The 22,951-nt window shown below is 40.0% G+C and overlaps 1 protein-coding gene across 4 annotated transcripts in view; it reads right to left on the bottom strand.

The window, feature by feature from the left end:
* PITPNM3 (PITPNM family member 3) overlaps nt 1-22,951 on the bottom strand; it is a 90,808-nt gene that overhangs the window by 8,406 nt on the left and 59,451 nt on the right. For all 4 annotated transcript variants that reach the window (XR_008467603.1, XM_054208006.1, XM_054208005.1 and 1 more), the window contains exons 8-17: nt 20,913-21,032; nt 17,857-18,029; nt 16,740-16,909; nt 13,896-14,066; nt 8,507-8,701; nt 7,650-7,798; nt 4,620-4,736; nt 3,828-3,944; nt 2,183-2,331; nt 255-404 (exon numbers count right to left, since the gene is read on the bottom strand). Coding sequence is in view for 3 of the 4 variants with exons in the window: in XM_054208006.1 (XP_054063981.1) it covers nt 255-404; nt 2,183-2,331; nt 3,828-3,944; nt 4,620-4,736; nt 7,650-7,798; nt 8,507-8,701; nt 13,896-14,066; nt 16,740-16,909; nt 17,857-18,029; nt 20,913-21,032 (1,511 nt within the window). In the remaining variant the exon portion in view is untranslated. The remainder of the gene's footprint in view (nt 1-254; nt 405-2,182; nt 2,332-3,827; nt 3,945-4,619; nt 4,737-7,649; nt 7,799-8,506; nt 8,702-13,895; nt 14,067-16,739; nt 16,910-17,856; nt 18,030-20,912; nt 21,033-22,951) is intronic.

Genomic DNA, 22,951 nt, shown 5'->3' on the forward strand with positions numbered 1-22,951 from the left:
ATATTACCAAGAAGCAACCTTTAATCTTTAGCCAATTTAAACGAAAAATTTCAAAGTAAACCACAGCATTCTAAGATCCCTCTGAAAATCAGGTAGAGCTGATGTCCAAGCAAATATATATCTGCAAAGAATCCTGGCCTTTAAAGAATTGTTGCTTACTTAGTAAAAACCCTCTATTCTGCCCTACTCCTTCCCATTGTGTTCAAACAGAAAAGTCAGAGATTTAAAAAGTGAAGTGTGCAAACCGCACTTACCTGACAACATCAACAGCCCCAGCTCGGACTTTGGGATCACTTCCCATAATTGAAACACTTGCTGCAAACGAACCGTCAATACTGAACACGACGCATTCCATGCCCCGGGGAAGCACAGTCAGGTAACTTGTGGCACTGCTCTGGTCCCCTCTGAAGAGTCAAAGCAATTAAATACATTTAAAAAGCAAAATGTCAGAGTGTATTTTCTGCATGTTCTAGGTAAGACCTGAAATTAGATCTGTCTCGATCTACAGCTTCAAAAATCGCTTCTTAAATAGAGCTTCTGATTTCAGTCCTACATGGGGAAATTAAAACTTACACTTTTAGTAAATAGCTTTCCAAAGAGAAATTTGGAAGCTGACTTTATTAAGAAATCACATGTGTCTAAATACCTAGACAAACTAGGAAGAAAAAACCCAAAGTACCCTGAAGTACTCAAACTACTACTCAAATGTGCGATCTTTCTATATATGTACACATAGAAGACATGAATGCTCTAAATATGCACGCACTCACATACATACACACATAGCACACACAATTTTTTTTTCCAGCAGTCTACAGTTACTAGCAAATTATTAGAAATTGCAAGGGCTTTTCTCATGGAAAGGCATGGGAAACGCAGTCGTCTCCTCATGATGTATTTTGCCCAAGAGGTCTGGACATTAAGACACTAATAAAGCACAAGGCGATCCAAAGCTCTTACCGACGCATGGCTTCATGTTCCCTAAAAAATGCAATCTGAAGACCGCATCTTCCTTCCTTTAGAAAGATGATTATTGTACGATCTAGAAATTTATATCTGGTGATGAAGATTCTTAGAATATGTGTGCACAGCTTAATGAGCAAAGACAGGATAATTTCGTTCATTCCTGTTTGAAACTTATTCTTACAGTCTAAAATCCCATGGGAGCTTAGCTTCTGAATACACCTTAATTTGTTTTTAAGTAACTCTCTTTTCTTGAATTGATTGTCTGTTCTATTACACTGAGGTAAAACATTTCTTCCTCCTCAATTAGCACTACATAAGATTGTAAATTGACTTTGGACTTGGTTAACTAGTAGGTAACAACACATTCTGTTTCAGCTAAATTCATCCCACTGATTTTTTGCCTCCAAACTAGGGATTCAAAGGAAGCTGTAAAGCTACTTCCCAAGTTGCCAAGCAATTTAATTCTAAGTGCAGTATGAAACTAAAACTCTGTATTAAATCAAACTGAATTTTCATTAAACGTAAGATTTTTTTAAAAGCACAGCTACCCCAGTCGTGCACCTAGGCCACCAATTTTTATTTCACCCACTTTCATTCTTCATGCTTTACTTAACATAGAGATTTTTAAAGAAATGCATTTTACTTCAATGAATTTTTATTTTCAGGCACTGGTATTTTTATTTTTCTTTTCCCAATTTAAAATAAGCATGGTCTCGAGTACAGAATTAAGGTTTACTCTTTTGATCAGCCTGACATCAACAGCTAAACAGATGGCCGAGATCAAGGCAGTACATCCTCTACTGTTAATTTCAATAAGAAAAGCTTCTCACCAGTCTGAAGAACACAAAGCTATACCCTTCGGCAGTCTTTCCCCAATGAACAGGCTGCCAAATATCCTAAGTCATGTATTCCTGCCACAAGAAGACTGATTACAGTCATCCAGGCCCCATATTTTGCAAGATCAAGTGCTCTTAAATTCAATTGCACTGAGGATTTGTGTTGCAGTAGGGATAAACCCATTGGCCTGGGCACCTTCAAACCGGCCAGTAAAAAGATGATCACTGCTTCAAATCTATGTTGACACCACAGTGACAAGACCAAGAAAAGATAACTAACTGACAAAAATGTTTCTCTGCATCCCTTTCAGTCTTACAGCTCGGTGTCTTCCTGATCGTAACAACCCATCACAGCTGTAGTTCCAGCTTGGAGCTATTACCTGACCACCATTTTGATGGGATACACACCAACTCTCAGTCTCTTCTGCTTGGGTATGTTGTAGGATATCCGGCCACTGCTGTTGGATATCTCTGTGTCAAAGTACACCCACCTACCCGAAGACGGCTCAGTCATTATGAAGATATCAACCTGCAACAAACAACAAAACAGTCATCGAGTGTGATGGCAGGAAACACATCCCCTATTTACAAGACCTGCCAAGCCTACATCACATTAGTGTCTCCAACTATGGCTTGTACTAAAAGCTTACAAGGAGGTTTGAAAGAACTTCAAAACTCAGTAAAAACTTCACAGAGATTCCTCCCAGTTAGAAAATGCTTCCTAACACACAATACAAGAGTTTCTTGCCTTCGTCATTTAAAGCACTCAGCTTAGCACTGCAGGTGTCAAACGAGGGTATAGAGCTCAGAAATTTGGCAGGAGCCCTACAATTTCGGTGTTCTTCACAGGACTACTATGAACCCCTTTGGTGCTCTATTCATCATTGTGCCAGAAGAACCTTACAAGTGAATAAAACACGATCAGATTGTAGAAATTTATAAAAGCTAATGAAGAGCTGTGATTAAAATCTTCAAAACTCAGACAAAATCTGTGATCCTTTCTTGCATGTAAACTCACGCGATGATGCTGCTTTAAGGTTTTTTTTACAAACCCTACGGGACAAGATTGAAGCAGCGATGGTCTTAAAAATATAACCTTAACTTACATTGACAGTTCCATGTGTATCAGCACAGGTATGCTGAATTCTATGACAAAATCTTAGATGCAGCACATCACTTATGTCTCGTGGACAGCTGTGACAGAAGGACGGTCATCAGAGACACGGCTCCAGAAACATTCCCACTCACAATATACTCCAAAGGAGGCATTGCCGCCAGCGGGCTGATCCCTAGAGGCACCAGGTTAGTGCTGCAAATTAGCAGAATGGGCACCCACAAAAAAGGCCAAGTGAAGCCTCCACGCTTCAGTTGTACCCTCAGCTCAGCCGCATTGCTCTGTTAATTTCCACAAAAATTCTTACAGTCTCGGTGAATATGAACAAGCGTGGTATTCGCTTAATGCTTGGCTTTGTTCACTGTAAGCCTGGTTACTGCAGGCAGCTTTAGGAGTGACAGTTCTAATCGTGTCACATTGCTACTTAAATTCTTAGAAGTTTTAACTAATCTTTACTCTTCCGTGCATAAGAGAAACAGCAGCCACCTAGCCTCCAGAATCCCTATTCCTTTATCTAGTTATCTTACCTGGATAGGAGGATATACATTTTTCTTTTAGTGATTTGCCAACAGCTATAAAATTCTTTTTCCTCCTTGATCAAAAAGTTAATGTTCTCCAGTAGGTGGTACAATCGGATGGCAGGTCCAGAAAACACTGCACAGCACACTCATCATTAACAAGAGGAGATGGCCAGCATCACGTAAGAAGGATGACAACTGGGAAAAAGGTCAGCTATCAGGAAAGCCCACTTACAGCATACTTTTGACAAAGTGATGGGGGCTAGTGACATACTTACACATTCCCCTCACTGTAAGGCTTTCTCTGGTACTATACATGTGTGCTACACTCAACAACTGTCTCTAGTAAAAGCTGATTCAGAAAAATAAGGAAATTGATTACTCGGACTTTACCTTTTCACCTGTTAAAGCTACCATGTCCAGAGGTCCATACATAAAGCGCCCAACTAGTACCTGAGGACCGTCTTCTGCTGCAATGACGTCATTAGCTCGGTGATTAGCAGTCACATTCTGAAATAAGAGCACAAGGTGGGAAGGGTGGTGTTTGCTTTTGTAATGTTCTGTTATTATGAACAGTGACACAGAAACACAGTCCCGGACAGTGTGTCTGAGGTATGTCACAGAGCACCTTAGAGCACCCACAAAACTGCCCTCCTGTTTCAGCTGGAGCCAGGTTTCCACTAACGGTGAGTTCCTGAATAGACTTTCTAGTGAGAGTGCTCAAGATGACTAAATAAGAGAGAACATTTAAGGGAATGCCAATTACCTTTCACTTCAAGTGGTGCCATAGATTCACTCGATTACATGCAAGAGACACACACCTTAATTGACATTTCTAACTGAAGTGGCATCTGAAGAACGAAGAAAATATTTTTTTCTTGAGCTATGGATTCATGTAGGATATGAGAAAATAGAAGAGCAACCTCTTTGCTTAACTGAAACATAAGGCCCCTGTGTTATTTAAAGAAAGAAATATACTTTCTCTCAACAAGTAGTGATAAGCCAAGAATAAATTGTTCCTATTCCCTAACTGTCAACTTGCTTGCCTCTGGATTACATTAGCAGTTTTCAGCTCTTTAGTCATATTCAGTTATGTAAACTCATGCTTTGGGAGATCAAACTCCATTTAAATTGCTGCCAAAGCCAAGTTCTATAGCTGCCATATATATTCAGATTTATACTTACTCTCAATTTGACGTGTGTCCTTTTGCGCAGCCATTTTTCTCGTGGATTGGATGGACTTAATGTTGCTGGATCCAGGTTGTCATTTTCCTTGAAATTTACATTTTCATACCTCATCACCTGAAATTATATTAATATTTTAGTAAAAAGTGTGTGGCCTGGGGAGTCCTGGTACTTGGCAAAGAAAGGGAAAGTACACTGCTGCCCCATCTGAATGACGCTGCAAAGCCAAAAGCACAAGGAAAGCAGAAAGAGGTATGGGCCATATGTCCACATTAATTGTACAGACAAACAAACTGCTTTCACTCTGTTGGCCAACACTTCATCTCAAGTACTTATTGAACAGCTTTTCCATTCACAACAGAGCTTGCACATTCTTCCAGAGGAAATGGTGAAAACAAGCATTAGGATGGTATTGAGTGACAGTCACATTGTCTGCTTGTGTTCTGCAAAGTCAGTAAAGCAGCTTAAGACCATGGAGTATTTTTTCCTGGCCTCAATGGGGTAGAGGTCAGATTCCTGACGCCATCTGTATTACTTTCTACACATATACCCAGCCAGAATGGTTCTTATCGCCTTTTGGCTATTACTCACCACTGCAGCAAGTGATAGGCTCAGGATCTGGCTTGTGGCTAGTAACATCTGAAGATAAATGGACTATAACTTGTGGACGTGCAGAACCCTAATACGTCACACAAGCTACACATTCTTACAACCTAAATATCACACACTTACCAAGAAACTCGCATGTCCAACTCAGATTTCAGGACACAAGCCAAAGATTTCAGAATCTTTGGGTTATGTCCTGTTTCAATTGAAACTACAAGGCCTGTCTTATTGAAATTTGTGGGTTGCACCCTGGGATCATGGATAGCATGAGGCTACTTCGTTTTGAATGAGCAATAGCTTAGTCTGTCTCTTTCACAAGCTAGCAGAAAATTACTCAAGTTGAACAGTTGGTTTTCTGTGCTGTCTGGAAGAGTGGCCTAGAATAATTTTGAAAGATGTCTCATATGAAGTCTCTTGAGTAAAATCCTGCTGCGTTCAGCCTTAGCAAAGCAGTTGGCATGCAACAAATCATAGTAATGCTGAGAGGTCAGTGAGTTTTTTAACAAATTGGCATAAATTCTATTCACTGGAGATCACACGCAGGAAACATATGTGCCCCCAGGGCATTCAGGAGCCATTTTCTTAACCTTAACCCCCCAGCAAGGGCAGAATGTCCAGACCATGCTGGAACTAACCAGCCCTTTATGTAGTGCTGTAAGCTCACATATTGCTTTACAGGCATGCTCCAACTGCTTAAAGGGCTTATTAAATTCTAAAAGCTGTAATGCACATACAAGGCTACGTAAGGCAGAACAATGCCAATGCAACTTGATATGAATGCAGAGAAATAATAAGTAGAATAAAGCAAGAATGATTGCTAACAGACAACTGGGCTCAGAGAGGCATTTGAAAGGAAAGATGGGAGAATGTTCTGATGAATTCAAGGCAAAAACCGTCCTGAGAGAGAACACGAGATGACAAGAGCTATAAGAGACCTGCAAAGGGGAGGAGAAACATCTATGTACAATTATCTAGGGTCCTTGAACAGAAAAAAATGGGGATTTGCACCCTGTCACTTCCAGTAGAAACCTCTCCTCTACTTTGGGATGAGCATCAAATAAGATTGCTGTTCTGGAGACTCTTCTTGTTCATGGAAAAACTCTTCAGCAACTTCTGCTCTGCCTTGATTACGGTGATGCTAGTTATAAACAAAGTTTTTTACATTAGCTTTTAAAATTCTGCATTGCTCAATGATACACTTTGACTGGAATCAGATAGACTAATGGATGTTCTAAAAGGACAGCAAGAGGCTGAAGGACCTTTAGAATTTCGTCAATTAAAAACAGCAATCAAAAACTCTGCAAGTGGTCTGGTTACCAGCCAGGTTGCTGCACTCACCACTGGCATGGGCATGTAAAGATGGGGCTCGCTACAACCGCATGGTACGACTCTGCCGCAGCTCTGGCCTGGAGGGAACTAAGCCACTGAGCTTCCATTCTCAGGAGCTGCCCGGTGAGTCTCCAGGGAACTAATGCCGTTGTCACCAGCACTGGGAGCAGGAGGTGGAGGGATTAACACTCAGAGACCGGCTAAAAGGAGTCACGAGAGAGGGAGGCACACTGACATCCGCCAAACTGATTGAATGAAAAAAAGTCACTCTGCAGTTTTCTGCATTATTCTCTCTACTGTTTGCCTGGCAGCAGCTGTTTCATCGTTCACTGGATGTAAAAAGCCACACTGATTCTTAGGTTAATCCAAATTAAACTGCTTGTGACTGGCTTTTGGGCGAGGGTCACTTTGGGTTCTTGAGGGACACTTATCCCGCAGGTTTCACTTGAACACCACTTAATCATTTTTTTTACCCTAGGTGAGATTTCTCAGCCTCATCACTTTCTGTAGAGGTCAGAGCACTGCGTTATCCCTAAGTCACTGCAAGCTGCTGTCTAATTACTGACACAGTAGGAACAAGAGACCCATCATATGACTGAGAGATAAATTCTGAAGAGACAGAGCACACAATGCTTTGAAATACTCTAGTATAGTTACGGGAGAGACTTGATTTTCTTATGGGAGTAGTACTTTCAAACTGCTGGTTTATTATCAAATGTATGCTAATAATTGGATATTTAGTAGGGAAATACAGTAGGGAGATACCTTATTCCTTCAAAATCAGGAGGAAATTAATACATACAGGATTATACTGACGTGGGGCATGGGAAGGGTGAGTGAGGTGTGCATGACTGCATCCCCAGGCACGCAGTCAGCAATAAGAACACCAGCCAGCAGTGCTAATGGTGGGCTCGCTGTCCCCTTCACCTCTCCAATTAATTCACATCTGTCATTCCTACACCCATTTGTATGTGACGCAACCACAGTTAGCCATCTAACTGAACTAAAGATTAAAAGACCGATCACCCTTGGAAGATGCAATTAACAATCACAAGGTTATTTGTTGCAGAGAGAAAAAATAAAGAGATCAATGACCTGTCTTAAAATGAAGGCCACAACGTCTGTTGATTCCCAGTAGCTGGCATGGAAGAGATGTGGCAGGGCCACAGTTGGAAAGGCTGTCAGCACATCTGGACAATACAAGGCATAATCTATTCGTTTTGTTCCCCACCACTTTGCAGTAACTACAAAAAAAAAAAAACAACCAAACAAAACAGCATCACATTTCTATAAAATATCTTCTTAATAAATCTCTTGCTGTCTTTATGTTTAAGCTAGATAATTGAACGAAGTCTTCTGCTTTTTTAATCTTGACATCTAGAGCCTGTTAACTTGAATGTCTGCAATCTAAACAGTTTTATTGGGTCCAAGTTTTGCGAAGCAGGAATCACCTCAGCACGATTCCCATTGCTTCCTGGTCCACACAAAACGCACAGTGAAAGACTAGTGCTTTTATGATCATGTTATAGAGTAAGAATTGCAAATGTTCCCAAATAGTGAATGGAATATTGACATATGACTACAGTCCATAACAGGACAATATAATGATTTATAGCACTTTTAATTATGGGTAACAAATCTTATCTACCTATATTTCTCCATGCCTGGGACATGTGTCTAAACCCCTGTTAGTATGAAACCCTTAATGACTATTTATGAGTGGCACCTTAATATAAAAGTGACCTTACTTCTATTATTTTATCTACTTAATTACAAACAGAAGAGGAAGCTACATTGTATTATTTGAAATTGTAGCAACTTAGGCTGCTCTCATTCTCCCCAAATTTCCAAGCAGGTAATTTTCCTTTTCATAATAAACTTTTGCACAGAAAGGATGTGGAGAGAAGGGTTGTTGCCATATCAGACAGCACACGGCATCAGGCTTCACTCACTGTTGGTGAGGTATGCTGATGGCAAGCTTTCCGTTGACCCTGAGTTTTTACTGTTTGTGCTGGCCAAGCTCAACTTTCTTGTTTTTCCTTGTGGTTGATCAGATGCTTTTGGAGATCCAGGACTCTCCTGAGAGAAAGGTATGTTCATAGAGCTGTTCTCAAGGAACAGAGCACTGTGGTTGTGGATAGCATCACCTGCAGGTTACAGAAATGAAAATCATAAAAAAACCCCCCACCAACGGGATGAACAACATGGCTTTGGAACTAGCGTGTGTGTGCATTTTTTTTTAATTTGCTTTTAATACGGACCTAATGAGCGTTTTCCTGAATAATATCAGATATAATGACCATGGATGAAACTCCTTCAGCGTACGGAGGACAGCATGAGACAGCATGACTAAATGGGGAAAGCACACCCTACTGCCATCAAAATGCAATGGCACCTGTGTGCTTTGGCCAAGATCTTCCAAACTGGGTGGTGACGTTGGGAGGCAATTTTACTTCACACTTAACCCTATCCATTTTGAAGTCATTCCCTGAGAAGAGCCACACAGCCCTGGGAGTCTGTGACACTTCTCTTGTCCTCTTCCTGACACGAGTAAGATTACTTTAGAAAGAGAACCTTCAGCAAGGCTATCTACCTGTTTGCATGTTCCCAAATGGAACAGAATTCTCATTTATTCATACCACTCTGACAAAGCTATGGGCCATGGCTAACAGCTCTACTTAATGAAAAAAACACAGCCTTCCTCCTGAGATGTTCTGAAACACGTAAGAACAGACATGCATTTAAATAAAAGCTATACTGATAATTTTGCTTGAAGCACATCCCTCCTGTACCTAGGAAAGGCAGAACCTCAACTGAGAGAGAGGATATACAGCAAAATTCATATCGAAAGCAGCTGACTCCTCAGTGTTGTTTTTCAGAGAAAAAACTTCTTGGAGAGATTAAAACAGTGAACAAAAGAAAAAAGGACACCCAGTTCAATGCACACAATACAAAAGAAAGCAGACAGCCCTTGATGACGTATTGCTCCATTTCTGGGTGTATTTCAGTCCCATTCAGACAAATAACTGTAACCATGCTGTGCTCATCTTTCACATGGTCTTGGGTTGGGAACTATGTCATATGATTCTTTATGCAGTGGAGGCCTGGAATAAGTTTCCCTTCAACTTTTCCAGTCTTACCAACTCTCAACGCAGTGAATACCTCAATGGCACGCACCAGAGAACACAACAAGAAGTTGCTGCTTTCAAGGACACCATTCCTTAAGAATATACATTGGAAACATAAGTGTCTATAGATTACCAGAACTAGTAAAACCTGTCACCATTAAATGAAAATGGATAGCAGCATAGCTCCCTACAACCTCCTCCCTTCCAAAAAGCAGACACAGCTAGAAAGATTCTGGCTTGTTTTGACATAAGCCTGAATATCTCAACTGCATAAGACAACACAAGGAGCTGCCCTCCAACTGAATCAGGGAAACAATTAAATTCTAACACTTTGTGATCGGTAGTAGTTTGGACAGAATATGTTCAATGTAGTTTCCATGGGAACATGTGCTTTGAGTTTTCATTAAAGAAACTGCAATGTACTGTTCTTTCAAAGGAATCTGTTGACGCCATACAGTAGGGAAAGCCATGTGTGGCTACAGGCTTGATGGAGGTGAAAAGAATGGAAGGATAATTTTATTACTTCCCATCTCAGGCAAACTATACAGACTCCAACACAGACAACTGAAAAGAAAACACAATGCTGCTTTCCTATTACTTACCTCACAAGATGAGGAAGTATTAAACGCTCTTTGTAGTGAAAGAAGCAGCACAAAGAAGTAAAAGGTCTGATTCTATGTCATACAGCAAGGTACCTGGTCCTTCTGACAACAAACCCCAAATTAGGTGGCCTACAATATCACAGCAAATCAGTTCACTGAAGAGAGTAGCAGAACCCACGGACGTAAGCGCTAAGGAACAGGGAAGCTGCCAAATTGCATCCCAATAAGGGTCTATTTGAATCAGAACCCTGATCCAAACATTAACCAACAGGAAATTCCACGGAGGAAGCTGCAATGAATCCCATCAATGAGAGCTAAATCTCCATGAAGTGCTCATGACTGGCAGTGCTCCAATCCATACGTTCTACTTCCCCTTCCAAAAGACTCACTGAAACAAAAACGCTGTACTTTTAAAATAAACTTTCTGCTTCTGAATTGTTGTCGCTCTGCTGAAACTGTTGTAAATTGACCCTAATCTAATCCTTCCTCCCCCATTATAATTTTGCAAGAGTTTTGGTTTTTCATTCCCACTAAAATAGAGAGAGAAGTAAAAATAGTAACTTTGCACGGAATGGAAAACTTGTTGCGAGCCAACATATCTGCTAGCCAAGCTTTTCCAGCTTGGTAAGGGGTCTGGTGCCTTGAAACCTGTTATTTATTTTGTAATATTGCTAATCTAAGATCAGTAACCCTTCTCCCTATGAAGAGATCAAAGCAATAAAATGGAAGGCATTTTTGGCATTTTTTTCTCCCTGTTTCCTGAATTATCTTAATTTTAAAAAGGTAGGGCAGCCTGCCTTCATCTCTGTAGGTCAGGTCTTTGTTGAATTGTAAAGGAAGACAGAGAGTACTGGTTAGAGATAAATAAAATACACATAATACTATTTTTTTTTCTAAAAGCCCTGTGCTCAACTTTTGACTAGGACAGTCTACTTGTATCATTATTCCATTTGAATAATTGAAACAGATACTTCCCATCCAAACCAACCTTTCTCATGGCTCTGTTTGTTACTAAAGGTCCTTATCCTTTATCATACTAATCTAAATTTACCATCTTGCTTGATAAGAAATAAAATAAAGGCAGATCATTTTACAGAGTCTCATCTTGGACAATTATGATAACTACAGCCAATACAAAGAGGCAACGCAACTTCCTCAAGGTCACGCAGTAACCGTCTCCAGACAAAACTAACAATATTTTATTTTATGCATATACAATTGGAGAAGTTCTGTGCTTTTAGACCTTAATTTCTATCTATACATAATAAAGATGACCAGTTGGACCAGCCATAGTCTGGACTGGCAACGCTGCACATTCCTTATAAATAAAACTTTGCAAGAGAAAAATTTTCTAATTATTTCAATTGTGCTGCAAAGTAAAATGCGAGGTAGAAGCTCAAACAGTAAAGAGGATTATGATTACCTAAGTTTTGCTATGTCAAATGCCTAAGAAGTAAGATAGGTTGAAAGCAGGTGTTTTGAATTAATACATAACCCCCAAGTAGATACAATGCATCATGTCATAAGCAGCAAAGCAAAAAAAGGAATTAAATCTCACACGTTAGTGTCAAAAGACATAATTGGTGGTAGATCACAGACCTGTCACAAAACTAAGGCTCACTTACGACAGCTACAAAAGCACTTTGATTATGAAATGTCAACTAGGCAGCAGCTGAGAAAGCTGCTGTTTAATGAAAGGTCAAGGCAGCATGGCATTCTCCAGGCTGTAACATAACCTGAACTTTGTACCTTGCCCTTATAGTAAAAAAACCCCACAATTAATAAATTGAATTTATGTCTGAACCATTATCTACCACTACGTCTTCTGTCAGCAATCACCACAGATGAAAGAGTTATGAAGATAAATGTTTTCTGTACCTGCTCTGTATGTCTGGCAGTGCTTTCAATGCAGTTTCTTCTACTTTCACTTGTCTGTATATCATCACAGCAACACAAGATAAATATCCCCTTAGGAGGTGATTTCTGAAAAAGTGGGATGCCTATCTATCCAGCGCATAGGTTGAAGGTATGTCAGACAGTAAACTTAATCTTTGCTAATTTTTCTTTCTCTTTGCATACAATGTGTTGACTCTATACATTCAGAAAACTGAATTAAAACCATGCCCCAAATAATTTTATTAAGCTATTTTATCAATAGCCTAATAATGTCATCGCATCCACACTAGGAATAGTATCAACGGAAGATTCAGCTGCGCCTGACCAAGTAATTGACCGAAACGAATATTTCTCTGGGCTAGTCAAGTTTCTGTGATTGTCAAAATTAAGCCTGGTAAGAGCCAGCTTTCATCATCACTAAGCTCTTAATAGATCAGTCCATCACACACACAAACAATACCGCATTACTACAAACTGAATGACCCCAAGGGCAGACTTAGTGCTAAGTACTGATGCCTGCTGGATGCAAAAGGCAATCCTCTAGATAAATGTGTGCCCTGCTCTTTCAAGTCCTGCCGTTTAAGTCTTAGATGTTTCCTGATTCTCAATGGAAAAAGTAAATTTGATAAACTAAAAGCTTCAAGATAAACCCCACGTAGGGTTTATCAGCAGCTGGCTCCAAGAGTTTCATTTGATTGGCAAGAACTGAAAGGCAGCTCTAGAAATCCACCCCCCACACCGTGCTATCACTGAACTGTTCTGCTACTCAAGATCAACTGTTGTTTTTCAAACATTGATTTAATCATATTCAAACTGATTTGCATCCAGTGTACACCACATTTAAGCAGATAAAACAAAGGAGTTGTGCATATCTACCGCACAAAACAGGGTCCAAATGATACAATTCCCCCAACTCCAACAAATAGAAAACACTGCCATTTTACTACATTAGCCTCCAACCTTAAACTCTGAATCCCGAAAAGCCCTTTGAAATATCCTGCTGAGGCTTGAATTCATGCCTGAATCTGTACCAAAAAGAATAAATCTAATGTGCATGCACATACAGATATACACTGAGCAATTCCTTTTTTTGCATTATATGACAAGTCAAGATACTTTCCACCTATATGATTTTATCTCATTTTCTATAAAGTCAAAACAGCTCAATTTGTTCTACTAGCACCTTGCTCATCCACATCTTCATCTTTCTTCTCCACAAATCAGTCTGTTTCTGTTTTTTTCGTGGATTCAAACATTTATTATCCAACACAACTATTGTTTTGTAGCCTACTTAGGAAAAGAGCAATCAAAAGACGATTTGCCCAAGTACATATCCACAATGAACCAACCACAAGTGACCAAGAGAAACCATATCTGAAGATCTAGGCAAAGGTCAACTAATTGTAAAAATAAATTGTTTAAAATTATAGTCAAAGACATGGAAGTTGACAAGTGACACTTCAACTAGAGCAGTGGTATCACCTTCCAACCCCTCGTTAACACAACTAGTATTGCAAAACTCATACGTAAGAATCATTTTCTCTTGGCAATCTTCTCTGGTTCCACACTTGCTAAATATGTCTATGCCATTCTGTCCCAGATGACTTGTTTTTAGCATGTTAGCGCACTGGTATTTCAAATCCTCTTGAGCTGTGTAAGGAGAGAATGCTTAAGAGAACAACAGGTAAGGAGAGCTATGAAAATAGGCACTGTACCTAACTGGTGAGATCTTCCATCCCCTAGTGGGTATCTCTGGTACCGCGGGACAGTGAATGGAGGCAGGAGATGGAATCTTTTCTCCAGCAATGGTTCAAGTCTGCAGGCAGAGGGGTCAGCAGAGTGAAAGAAACTGTACAATTGGCTGCAGGCTGGGCGGACCTGGCATACTTGGATGAGAATGAGACAGAGAGAGAGAGAGTTCAGTATTGCCCCTTTACGAAGGGAGGTTTGCAAAGAGGTTTACAGAGACATCACAATTTGAGACGCAGGCATGCAGCAGATGTGAAGACCAGACAGAGAAGCAGACAGAAGTAAGGAAGAAAAAAGAAGTTTTAAAATCTTGTAAAGGTATTATTGAGCATTACAGCTATGATGCTCAGCACTTCAAATATTTACCAGCACAATGGTTTGATGGGCCTGTTACGTTCAGAGGACTTAAATCTAGGTGACAGCAGGAACAGGTAGGTTACAGAAAGCACTGCAGTTTCTGAAGTGACATTACGGGAGGTAATGTATAGAAATGAGGTTGGTCACACTATAGCAGCAAATCAGTATTTATGATTCTTGATGAAGGTGTGGAGCTCCAGAGGTTTTGGGGCTGTAATGCAAATCTGAAAATCACTTACTCAGATAATAAGGCATTCTTTTGACTAAACACGCAACATCGAAGCAGAATTTATACTCAGATCACATGAGACTGCTAACGTCTCTAAAACGGTCCAGTGTAGTCACTTCTCACCACACCACACTTCAATCACAATAAATCTTGCCAGCGCAAGCAAATCAGTTCATTATAGGCTCATTAAACTTAGTACAGTTTGTATAGTACAGCATTACACGTTACAACGTCAGTTTATTAACTGCAAGAGTAAAGGAATGACTCAAGTATTTATAAAATACATTTGGGAATCTTATGTCTGCTCCCTGTGAACTCCATGCAAGCAAGTCTATTCTTTCTTTCTCGTCATGCTTAATACTAACTGTCAGAGCCAAACATAAAGGAAGTGCTTAATCTAATTAAACCATTGCCTAATTGCACCTTCTAATACTTCTTGTACAGGAACTTTTCCTGTATATATCTGCTTTCTTTATATAGGCAGACAAAGAAAGCCAGGAATGCAAACAGCAGGGTTATGAAAGTTGTCAGCATAGGGCAAATTATGATATTTAGTAGCAGCAAGAAAGCATGTCCTCTGAGCTACCAGGTGTGTTCACACCCCTCTTCCAACTTGGCAAAGGAATATAGCACATTATGTTCCAAAGCAGATTACTTCGTACTAGTGTGGCATTTAGCAGTATTAATTCCCACTGAGAGCAAGTGCAAAACACCCTACCAATACCACCATCCCAAGGTAGAACAGTGACACTTTGTGGATGTAGCTAAATGCTCATGATAAATTTGGAATTCTAAAAAACATCGGCATTTTCATAGGGTAGGCAAGCCTCTTCCAAGGATAATCAGCACCCAGAGAGTGGAAGAATCTAGCAGAGACACACAAATGATCAATACTTTAAAAAAATAAGTACTAGACAATGAGAGGACCACAGAAGAGTGCTACAGGGTAACCAGAACTGGCAAAGAAGCACTAAGGGACCAAGAGAATATTCGACAGAAGAAAATTAAATTAAAAGGTATCTGGCAAGGAAATAAAAAACGCCCTCAACTCCCTGCCCTAAAACCCCTGCAAAACTCCCACCATCTTCACAGGGAAGTGTTGCTAATCTTGTAAAAAAATCCCAAAGACAGAAAAACAAACTGCAGTGCAGTTTTCAAAGCCAGCCATCATCTACATAATTCTTGTTCACTTCCCTGACAGCTCTTTCACAGAAGCAAAAAGCCTTAGTTTGTGAGAAAATATATAAGAATTCTCATTCTCTTTAGCTGAGCTTTGGTTTTGTTTTTTATTTGAATAAAACTGAGTATTGCAAATATGATGAATGAAATGCAAAATGGGAGTTTAATTATGCTCTCTTCTAAGTCCGTGGAACTTGCTAAAAAAAAAAAAAAAAAAATCCTACTAGATTTCTAAAGGCTCTGAAAGATGAGGGTTTGGTCATTTTTTTTTTAATTATGGCAGGTAAAATAATTTTCAGTTTATATTACATTCCACTTTATTCCTGCAATCAAATGTGACTTTGAAAGCTCAGTCAAATACATTACTCAAGCCTATAAATTGAGAATAAACTGGGACTCTTCAATTGTTGTCTCTTCTCCCTACTGCAACTGATTTTTCTCCCTCACCTGATACACAAACATGTCATTTCCTATGGAGAAGCTGTGCTATCCAAACCACATACAATACAAAGAGGCAAAACACACACTGAATTTTGAAAAGTAAGGTACGCTCAGACATTAACTGAAAAACCAACCAAAATCCAGATGTATTTAGAAATAAAACAAAAAATCCTGTATGTGTCTGATCACTAGGCTGTTACCAGAGAGGAAAAAATGGCTCACAACACACATGGGGGCCAAATTTACCCATGAAGACAGCTGTGAACGAGGTGCAATGCTGAACCAAGCATAGATGTTATTTTTGTTATCTTTTCAAGGACTGATCCTTACTGAGGTGTAAGCTTCAGGTTGTGTGACACGGAATATACAATTAACAGCAGAGCAAGAGACACAGTACTGGAAGTGGGTGAGAGCAGCGACACCCCCAGAACGACCCTCACGACCTCACTACCTACCTACACTAACACTCCCATCTTTTAGAGGAAGAAACTTACCTCACTCCCCAGTCTCAAACTAGGCTTCTTTATTTACCTCCTCTTGTACAAGTCTCTTTTTTTACAAAGGTCATCAAGCAGCCTGTACTCTAACCCTAGAAAGAGCTTACCATCCAGGCCAGGCAGAACAGTACTCCTCATGGCCAGCACCAAACCAAGCGGCGATCCAAAGAGGAAGAAATCAGACACCTCAAACTCAAATCGGCCCAGGTTTACTTCTGAGAGACTGGAATTCACAGGAGGAAAGTCTGCACCATCTTTCAACACACTTGAGTGGATGCTGAGCAAAGAAAACGCACTGATTCAACAATAATGAAGAGGGCAGACACTTTACAACATATCAATATCCAGAAAACCCAATGGTTTGAAAATAAAAGCAGAATAGTCAACAAAAGCAAAGTAAAGTACGTTCAGTCAAAGCAAGGAAATAAAATTACCTTAAACTGCTACTAACAAAACTGCCAGACTTGAAGTAAAGCAGAGTAGTAAGTCTGCACCATACTCAATTGTAGCACAAATGAAACTTCAACACACAATAAGATTTCTCCCTCTGCATCACTCCCAATGAAATAAAGGAAATAAGATGACGGATAGAGGGAAAAAAAGCACAAATAGCTTAGAACAGGCAGAAACAATGAGACAAAAGGAATGCTTATTTTCCCATCAAATCTGTGTTTTAAAGGTTTCTTAGGATCCAGGAAAGCTGATTAAGTTAACTCGCCCTCCCCCAACCTCCTTCTCACTTAAGCCAAATATTCATGCAGGGTTTTTTTTTGTTGTTTTAAAGCTGATCTGAATAGCTCATAGACCAATGGGAGCACCTAAAGCAATTATCTCACTATAATCAGAGTAATAGGAAGTCTGTAAGTGAAGTCAGAGAGATCTTTAGAAAGAAAATTCTAACAGAAAATTAGAATTATAAAGCATTCATCCATCTGTATTTGTGTGGGCAGCACTGAAGAAATGGAACTACTTGCATTCAGTTTTGCATATTTAAAACTCTGCAACTGAATAAAGATTAAATAAAAAACTCTCCATGTGTGAGTAAATTTATACCAGATCCAATATATCTATGGTTTCCATTGGGGGTTATACAGGGTATACAGGGACTTTAAGCAAACCTTAAGAAACACACCACAAACAAAAATGATGCTGTTGCTGTGGTGCTGACAGGCTCCGTTTGATGGCAAGCCTATTTCTTTTACTCAGTCGTCAAACACCAGTTACCTAGACAGGAAAGCATGATGTTGGGTTATAGTATCACAGTCATAGGTGGATGAGTCACTCTGTTTCCTCGGCAACGGCTTCTCATCCTCCATGATTCCCGAGATGTCAATATTGCTTTTGCTCAGGCGCTTGCTGCCCCCTAGACTGGAGTCCTCTGCTAAAAGGGGATTATCCTTCAGAGAATGAACAGAGCAAAAGGAAGATTTAGACAGTGACCAAAATATGACAGAGCCTGCATGAAATGGCTGCATTTATACACATGACCTTACTTTATCCAAGAAAGGGTGGAAGTAGAAGATAAGGAAAGAGATGAAGACTAAATTTCTCTGTAAGATGTATAGCCTAAAAGCTGGAAGGAGAACGAGGAATTTCAGGGGGAGGAGGAGGACTAACACAAAAGCTTTAACCCTCATGACTTCATCATTCTTAGAGAACTATAAATATCATAAGATAATCAGAAAGTGTCTTACCTGCGTGCACAAAATGCTCATTACAACATTAATGGTCTTGCTCATTGTGTTCCATGGATGTGGGACCTGAATTTTTAAGACTGTGAACTTCTGCAGGATGCAAGAGGAGACCAGTGGTACCGTATCTTTAAGGTACCCATTAAAATTGGAAATAGATTTATTTGTTGTTCATTTCCTCCAGCACTTCTGCAGATTGCACCAGCATCCTCCCTGACACATCCCTATTACCCCCAGACTTTTATTCCTGCATCCCTTTCAGCAGCCAATGCAAACGCTGCTTTTCAAATCAAACTCCATTGGACTGAATCCCCCATTCGTTTTTAAAAAGGAATTCCTGCCAATGTACTGAGAAAAATTTCTGCCTATACTGTAGAAGTCACTACCTGTAACGGATAATCCTGACTTGATTATTTAGCGTGTATTGGAAACTAAAATACAGAAACCAGACTACAACACACAAACCAACAAATACTCACCTACAGTAGCAGAAGAATGTACAGAATCACAGAATGATAGGGGTTGGCAGGGACCTCTGGAGATCATCCAGCCCAACCCCCTGCCAGAGCAGGGTCACCCAGAGCAGGTGGCACAGGAACGCGTCCAGGCGGGGTTGGAATGTCTCCAGAGACAGAGACTCCACCACCTCTCTGGGGAGCCTGTGCCAGGGCTCTGCCACCCTCAGAGTAAAGAAGTTCCTCCTCATGTTGAGATGGAACTTCATATGTTCAAGTTTGTGTCTGTTACCTCTTGTCCTGTCACTGGGCACCACTGAAAAGAGCCTGGCTCCATCCTCCTGACACCCACCCTTTAAGTATTTATAAGCATTGATAAGATCCCCCCATTCTAATTCCTTGTTTACATTGCCTCATTAAATTACCAGGCCCTCTCTCTCCAAAAGGAAGTTTCTAGTGCCTAAAACTGTGAACTATCCAAAGAATGTAATGGTCACTGCATCTCCAATCTAGTTTATTATTATAGACCACTTTGAAACAAACAGAGTAAGAAGGGAACAACATAAACTTAATTTACTCTACTTTCACAGTTTACAACCAGAACGTAAAATGCAATGGCTGAGAGAACCTCAGTCTCATCCTTATTTCCAGCTAGTTTCATTTCATAAATGCCCCTGACATTTGTGAAATGGTAAAGTAAAAAACTCTTATATTCCTGCATCTCAAACTCTTCCAAGGAAGGCAGAAAAAAACCAAACAGTAAAAAAAAAAAAAAAAAGAGTCCTCCTGAATGTGTTTCACAGGAGCAAGCTGAGAACAACAGACAGAAAGACGAGATAAGGAAGGAAAAGAATACTTAGTTCTTCTGAACACACAGAGTAGTAGAGGTGAAGATGGGAGGAGAAAAGGGAAAAGCTGAAGAGAGGAATGGGAAGAGAAGCTCTGTGGTATCAGGAAAGAGGAATACAGGAAAGTTGAAACTATAAGTGCAGGGGGGTCAAAGGAGCCTGTACTCCCTAAAGCCTGTTCCCCACCCTCAGGTTCATGAAGCAGCCCTTGCACAATCAACCCCACTGCAGGACTCGGATCCAGGAGGACCATTTCTCCTTTTACTTTGCTTGTAATGCACTGTCTTCAGCGTCAGTGCTATCAAAGGCTGGCTGCTGAGAATCCAGAGCCCTGTGATTAATGGTGAGTAATTCTCCTTCCTGGAAACATTTAGAGGATGTCTCTTTGCTCAAGAGTACTCCCGTCACACATAGCTCTCAACCAAACCAAGGAGACCGGTATCACTGAGCCCATTTTTGAGGAGAGAGGTTAACTAAAGAGTCAAGAGATGAACAATTTGGCCAGGGTCACAAAACCATCCAAGAACGGAGCGTGGGCACCCCACTCACTCAGTGGCAGCTCTGATCTGCCACACTGCCTCTCTATACCCACTTGAGTCTGAAGGACATAAGATTAGTTGAACTTCAATTTTCTTTCTTAAGTGCGGAACGCAATAAAGAAGCTTACGTGCTAGCATTACTTTAAAAAATTGTGCTTTTACTATCATAAAATCTTTCCTGGATTACTGTTAGAATTAATCCTTCCTTCTTTCCAAATGTAGCACTCATAGAGACCCTGTTATACTCAATGGTCCATTCACAGATCCACAGGTGACTTCCATCCCTTATCAGGAAGGAGGCATTTTTTCACCAGTCGCTAAAACTTATTCATGAACACATCTGAATGCTAGACTACCCCCAGGCAGTAGCATAAGGAATTCCAGACCCTATGCGAACAAATAAAACAATTATTAAAAGAAAGATTAAAGATTTTAGCAAAAGCAGGACCCTAACAAAGATTACTTACAGAGGACGTGTTTGCATCTACAGCTGGGGATACAATAAGGGGCACTTGGTTACCCTACTTTAAAGATTTACAGATAAAGCCTTCGCTACTGATTCCTGTGTATCATAAAACTGAAGCTGTAGACTTAATTTTCAGATAGCGATTTTTTGATATATGAGCAAAATCCCACGCTATCGTGGCAAATTACCAAATCCTTAAATTTTCTCTCATTTATATGGAGCTGATTTCCTCCAGGGAATGAATCTATAGGGTTTCAGCTGTGTGGATTTTTTCTCTTCACCTGGATGCTGCTGATGCTTCCTCTCCTGCTACTGTTCCGACTGTCGTCAGCTGTATTAGAATTATAGCAGATGGCATCAAAGCCCAAAATTCCTCCAATGCAGTCACCAATGAGACACACCTGAGGAAATAAAAAGATTTTTGGGGGAGATGTAGCAAGTGTTTTAAAAGAAAAAAAGGCATCACAGTACTGCAGAATAGTTGCTGTCTTACTTTACACCCTTGTTCCTTTTTTTTTTTTGTTTTTTTTTTTTTTTTTTTTGTTTTTTTTTTTTTTTTACACCTTGGTTCTTACTGCAGCTGAAAATGTGGCCACTTTCTCCCACTTCCTTTTATCTCCAGACTATGCCCTAAGCCAAGAATATCTGTCCCAGGGACTATTTTGACCAGCTGGGACTTCTGCCAAATGGGCCAGGATTCTTCCAGCTGTTTGCAGCCAGACCGTGGCTCGGGAAGTCCAGATCACTGGACAACCTGTCTCACAAAGACTTCATGCCATTAATGTTTCCTTCACAGTCATACCGGGAAGAGGATCTCAACAGATTAAAACCAGACTGGTACTCCTCTGTCAGAACAAGGGAACGGAACCTTTAAATGAGGTATTAAGCAGAGAGATTCACTCTTGCTTCACATTTAATATAAACATACAAGCTACCTTCAAAGTACGGACCTGGGAATTAAAATACAGAGTACTAAAACTGGGAATTCAATAGTTGGGAGTACACTAGAACGTACCTCACAAGCCAATTCCACTGAACTACCTCCCATCCGATAGAAGATTGTTCTTTCTCCCCGTCTGCCTGCCTGTGTCTGAGGATGAGTAATAGCTGTATCACCTTTCTCCTCGATAACAACCCCCACGGTTCCACAGGTTCCAGAAACCGTTTCTATCCAATTCTCAAACTGAAGCAAATGTTTAGTCTTGTTCCCAACTCCGATTAGTTTAACAGAAGACATTACCTCTCCTTACAAACCTTAACTTGCTTCTAGCCTTAATTCAGCTTGGCTACAACACTAAACTACAAGTTTTGGCTAACTGGACGCTGTTCATGATTTCTTCAAAGTGAAGCGACTGCTTCGACATGCAGGTAGGGAAAAAACTCGAACTTCTCTCAGTGCATCTGCACATACCACATGCTCTTAATTGAGTACACTTTGTGGGATAAAAACATTTTAAAAAATAAAATAAAATACCAAAATACATTAAGGTGACTTCTATCCTAAGACAATTCTGCTTCTAAAGTTGTATACAAACTAACAGCATGCTGACTTACTCTTTGATTTTCGAATTCCTACATCACACAATGAAGTCCACAAAGAACTGAAAATTATATGATACAGGTAGCCTTAATAAAATTAACAGCATATTTTGTGGAGGATTAATAGTATCTCCTTCAATTTACCATTACATTTCTAATCCTCATTATTAGTGGCATTAAGGTAACAGTGTTAACTATTTCTAGATACTGTATAACACCCAAAAGACAATTTCTGATCTAATGAACTTGCAATATAAATGGACAGAAGAGACCAAAATATGAAAGGAAGGATACACTCAGGGTGGGGGGTCAGGTTATATGGTATGTATTTTAGAAGTGCAGGACTTATTCGGAGGTAGAGTTGAGATTTCAATCTAAGGACCAAAGCAAAGCACTGTAGACAGCCCAGAGAAGTCACTTCCATTCTATCAGTGCCAATAATTGTTGACAGTGAAAATTCCGTGGAGCATACAGAGGTCATACAGAGTTTTCCACACGAAATATTAATATATATGTTTGTAAAACACACCAAGGAGACTTCTTTGTAGCTTTGTCAAAGACAAAAAACGCAAATATTTTTCACAAATAGTTCTGTAACTGCTGCAATTCTTCTTTACATAACCTCACCTTTCATCATGTTCTGTCACTGCAGCTGGGATGATTTTATGCTTCAAGCATAAAAGCACTGTGGATATTAAAACTGGCTTCAAACCAAATTTTAGTCTAAAAATACTGATATGCCACAGCATAATCTTATTACTGCTATGGAAAAGAATTTGTA

Source organism: Rissa tridactyla, chromosome 7, assembly GCF_028500815.1.
Source record: "Rissa tridactyla isolate bRisTri1 chromosome 7, bRisTri1.patW.cur.20221130, whole genome shotgun sequence".
Taxonomy (NCBI): Eukaryota; Metazoa; Chordata; class Aves; order Charadriiformes; family Laridae; genus Rissa; species Rissa tridactyla.